This window comes from Octopus bimaculoides, chromosome 15, assembly GCF_001194135.2.
Source record: "Octopus bimaculoides isolate UCB-OBI-ISO-001 chromosome 15, ASM119413v2, whole genome shotgun sequence".
Classification (NCBI taxonomy): Eukaryota; Metazoa; Mollusca; class Cephalopoda; order Octopoda; family Octopodidae; genus Octopus; species Octopus bimaculoides.
In genome coordinates this window covers 50,295,601-50,301,015 of record NC_068995.1, presented here as the reverse complement: position 1 = coordinate 50,301,015, position 5,415 = coordinate 50,295,601, and the positions used below count along the sequence as shown (strand labels likewise).

The following is a 5,415-nucleotide window of genomic DNA, read 5'->3' as shown; positions in this document are numbered from 1 at the left end:
CCACCACCATCATCATCATCATCACCACCATCATCATCATCACCACCATCATCATAATCATAACCACCACCATCATCATCATCATCATCATCATCATTACTATAATAATATTCATTCTCAATCTTATCAACACCACTACCCTAATAACCATTGTCATTGTCATCAGCATTGGATTTATCAACACTGCTGAGTTAATGACTATTATTGTCATTGTCACTAGCAATACCATCGTTGTTGTCATCATCACCGTCATCGTCATCGTCATAACCATTATCATCATCATATTTATCAAAATGTATAAACACCTCTACCATAAGTGAGCCCACGTTGTCACCATTTATTACCATTACCACCACCATCATCATTTTCATCATCATCCCTGTTTTGTTGTTTATGTATCTCACTCATATCATATCAGTTTAATTATCTCTATGGTCTTTTTGTTTTTTTAAACATCATATCCAACACACCACCTCCTGCCCTCCACCCGTACCCACACCCAATATATCCATGTGTGGCATAAACCAATAGCTTTCATGTGTTCCCTTCCAATTATTCTTCAGTCCCCCCTTGAAATGAAGGAGCTAAACTGGATAACCAGTTGGTGAATTTAAAACTTTGCCACAAATACTGTTGTTGTAATCCTTCCAGACACGGCACGTAACTTTGCTTGCCACAACAGGCTGCTGGTAATAGGAAATGAGTGTCACTCCTTCCTTTGTACGACTGAATGGCTATGACATAACAAAGCAGTCAGATGTATGACAAGATTACCAATGTCCTCTGGATTACGAATAAATAATATAGTAATCAGTGTAGGCGTGATTGTGTGGTTGAGAAACATACTTCCTAAATATGTGGTCTCAGGTTCAGTCCCACTGAGCTGTACCTTGTGCAAGTGTTTTCTATTATAGCGTTTGGCCAACCAAAGCCTGTAAGTGGATTTGGTAGATGAAAACTGAAATAAGCTCATCATGTGCATGCATGTGTATAAAACCACTGGCCAGAAACATATTTTGCCCAACTATTTCCTCATCCAATAGCATACCAACTGACTGCATACACTCACTCATGTACACACACATGTACGCAGTCCCATAGGAAATACACTCCCTTTTCTTTCAAATAAACACATTCAAAACATGCAATTGAAACACACCACACACACACACACATACACATACACACAGGCTGGATTTACTCTAACAAATAAACAAATTAATTACATCCTCCACATACTACGGGATGGAATATAAAAACCACACCATAGATACGGCAATAAAATAACACATGTACCAGACCACCTATGTGCATCAATAGGATATATATATATATATATATATATATATATATATCTGTATTTAGTTCACTAGATTTATCATCATCATCATCATCGTTTAACAAGCAAGGTAATATTTCCCCATGGCCAGACATTTTTTTGGGAGAATATTGGAAATGAATGACACTCAGTTTACAAGTATCACACAATGTCACGAAAAGGAGACTTACACAAACACACAACGCATATATACAAGACAGTCTTCTTTCAGTTTTTGTCTACCAAAATCGATCCCAGTATGCAACTGGTACTTAATTTATCGACTATTGAAACAATAGTAACAATGCTGTAATGTCTACACTACATGTTTACTCTATATACTACATTAGCTTCTATGTCAGAGAATGTAGCATTTGTTTCGGTGAGAGTCCTCTGAGTTTTGTCCAAATTCAGGCTTTTCCTTTCTTGATTATTTTACATTAGTTTTTGTTCTGGTAATTTAATAAGGTTGTTTACACAACAGAGTTGAGTGTTTATCTGTTTAGTTTTGTTTTGTTTTACATGAGAATTACTGGCGAACATTGCACCATACTTGAAAGACTGTCTTGAAGATGGTGTTGCATGAAAGTAGTATTTATTTCCATCTCGGCTATGTTTGAAGTAAAGGAAGTTTTGTGTGCATTCGTTGTCTACAAGGTGCAGCACTGTGATTGTGGCAAGTTTTTTTTTTTTTTTTTTTTTTTTAACTGCAAATGTCTGTGGCATTGAGTTTAAAAAACATTTGCCATCATAGAAAGAATTTACCAGTAAAACTAAAACATAATAATTACATATTTGTAACACTACAACATCTGCTGCTACTTTTTAGCATAAACTCTTTGAGGTTATAAACCTCCACAGCCACCACATGCATCCTTGCAATTGCTTAAATGTTTGAAACATTGTATTGTTATAGCAGAAGAGTTGTTTTACAATTTGTTTGGATTATGTCATATCTATCTAAACACAGGAAGTGAAATGCATGATAGAAGACCATAAGTTGTTGAAGAGTAAAAAAATTGAAAGTTATAAAATGTGCCAAGCCTATATTTCTAATGATGCTGTTGATGTTGTTCAATGACTTATTTTTAGTTATTATTTGTGAGTGTAAAATGACACCAATTTCTTTTTATCTACAGTGTCTGTTTCTCACGATGTATTCCACTCGTTATTAATATAACCCAGTTTGTTTTTTGTTTTTGTTTTTTGTAATCGGAATTTTTTTTTCTATGATATTTATTCTTTTTTTTATTTATGTATTTGCAGCCTTAAAGAGACAACAGAGTATGACAAATGAACCTGACAATTTTGATTATGAGCTCGCCAAGCCTGTGTTCGATCTGGTTGACACGAGTGGTGTTACCACTGCGAGCCAAACAGATTCTACATCAGGCAGTAGTATCCTTGAAGTAGCAGCTGTTGAATGCAGCCCAGCCCATGGCCGTAGGGTATCAAATGCAATCACTCCTCTCAAACTTCCGGACAACTCTCCCGGTGGCATGAGAGGACCAATTGCCTCACTGCCCAAACTCCCCGATGGCTCACCATGCAGGGAACGTGACCAGTGTGTCGGTGGAAGTGGTCCTTCGTCGTCCTCGTTACAGGTAAGACATAGTGTCATTTGTCCACAATTCCGCCCCCCGCCCCCATCCATTAAAATCTAAAACAATGATACAAAACACCCCCTCCCACTTTCTTATGTCATAAAAATTTAGAAATTTCAAGAGATATGAAATAAACCATTTTCAACAAGGAAACTCAAATTAGATTAAACTATACCTGCACACAATGTTATCCCCATTGAATCTTTTCCCCACAACATGCCCTCCCTTGATCTGTGTACACTCATAACATCTCCCCACCTCCATCTACCACCCTCCTTTTACAATCTCATGAACCTCTCCAATTTCCATTCCACCTCCCTATATACACTTCTCTGTAACTTGAGTGAACAGCCCCTCCTCCTCTCCCCATCACAGTTTCACCCTCTCGCTCTCCTCTCTCCACTCTCGCCCCACTTGAGGTAGCCATATTTCCCTCTGATGCAACACCTTCTCCCATGAGGCAAGTGCTTCCCAACCGCATGGTTCTGAGTTCAGTCCCATTGCATGGTATCTTAGGCAAGTGTTTTCTACTATAGTCACAGGCTGACCAAAGCCTTGTGAGCGGATTTGGTAAACAGAAACTAAAAGAAGCCCATCGTGTATATATATGTGTATATATATGTGTGTGTGTGTGTATTTGTGTCTGTGTTTGTCCCCACCACCAACACTTGACAACTGGTGTCGGTGTGCTTATGTCCCCATAACTTAGCAGTTCAGCTAAAGAGATCAATAAAATAAGCACTAGGCTTAATGAATAAAAAGTATTGGGGTCGGTTTATTCAACTAAAATTCTTCAAGGCAGTACCCCAGCAAACCTGCAGTCCAATGACTGGAACAAATAAAGGAAGAAAAGAATAGATAAGCATTACATTTAACAGAGAAATGCTAAGGAGTTAAATGGCCAGGCACAGCCTACTTATCTGTTGTTCTTGTATGTATGTAGTATGAATGTCTAGAGGTTGGCTGTCAAAGATGAAAGCAGTCCAAGTGTCTTCCCTTTTTCAGTCAAATTCAGCTGAGAGGAAGTGGCATATTTTACCTCCATCTGTGATCAGTTAATGTATTACCATGATTAATTTGTCATTCTATGGAAGAAAGATGCCAGGCTATGTATAAAGATTGCATATTACACAACAAGATGTATCTTAAAGATAAAGAACAAAACACTACAGGAGACTGTGGCTATATGGATGAACGTGTGTATATGAGTGTTTGTGTGTGTAAAGCAGAATACTTGACATCAAACCGATTGTTTGTTTCCTTTTGTGTTTGTTAGTCATATTTTCTAGGTCTTTAGTTTCTTCCCCTTGTCTTTATGATAAAAGAGAAGTGGGTTTTTTTTTTTTGTCTTTCTTTACTACTGCTGCCAACCTTAATTCTAGTTGATAAGAAAGAGCATGCCATACAACTTTTCATTGTGCTAATTCAGATGCTAAACTAAAAACTTCATAGAATTAGATACTGCTATTTCTGTTATTTACACAACTTGAAATTAGTTCTGACCAATCACTTGTCTCCTGCAAAATCTAGTGACTATCTTTAACCCTTTAGCATTTAAACCTTCCGTATCCAGCCCAAATGCTCTACCTGTTTCATATTCAAACCAGCCAGAGCCAGTCTCTCATACCTACCCTATGTTATTCCAAAAATACACAATCACATCATCAAAATTTTGAACCTACAAAAATAATGTGTAATTAATTCAAAACAATATGAATAAATAAGGATTACATTTGATAAAATCTGAATGCTAAAGGGTTAATGCTTGCACTTGACTTTACTGCTTAAATAATCCTAAATTGCAACAGACATTGACCTCGGCTCTTTAGAACATTATTCCTCATTTAATAACATCCTGTATGTTACTATATTGTGGCACACAGCTTTTGTTTGCACTATCTCAATCTGATTGTAGTTTCTAATACTTTCTATCTTTAAAAGTAAGAATCACTCCCATTTTCCTTTTTTATAATCTACCACGTTCATCAAAATCTGCTTTCACTATTCATCATGTCACATTAAAATAGTTTTATTTCCATTGAATGAGTTCATTAGCTGTTAAAATTTCCCTCCTTTTGTTCTGAAAGTGAAATACACTTGTTTTTATGAAAGCCTAAGTCATCATAATTATTGTTTGTTTAGACTCCTACTGTTACTTATCTTTATATAAAGTGTAAGCATGACCCCCCCCCTCCTACTCCTTCTTTGGGTATCAGTTACATAAATAGGAGTGCCTGTGTTTCATTGAGTTACAATTTAGGACTGTGGATATTATTAACGAAAATCTAGAGTTGTTGTGCAACAGCCACTTGGTGAGATTCATTTTAAGATACTGAAATAAGAAGTGATTTGTAAAGATAGAAATATAATAATAATAACAATAATAACGAGCACTCAGAGAGCGCAAACCTCTGCCAAGGCAACACCAATGTCCTCTCAATGATTAGCCAGAGATGATTTTTAAAATGAGAATATCTGAAATAAACTCGACTG

The 5,415-nt window shown here is 36.6% G+C and overlaps 1 protein-coding gene across 4 annotated transcripts in view; it reads left to right on the top strand.

Annotated features, from left to right (window-relative positions):
- The window catches only part of LOC106870810 (SH2 domain-containing adapter protein F), a 137,191-nt gene that overhangs the window by 111,245 nt on the left and 20,531 nt on the right, over positions 1-5,415 (top strand). For all 4 annotated transcript variants that reach the window (XM_014917025.2, XM_014917024.2, XM_052973325.1 and 1 more), the window contains one exon: positions 2,585-2,922. In XM_014917025.2, the coding sequence (XP_014772511.1) occupies positions 2,585-2,922 (338 nt within the window). The remainder of the gene's footprint in view (positions 1-2,584; positions 2,923-5,415) is intronic.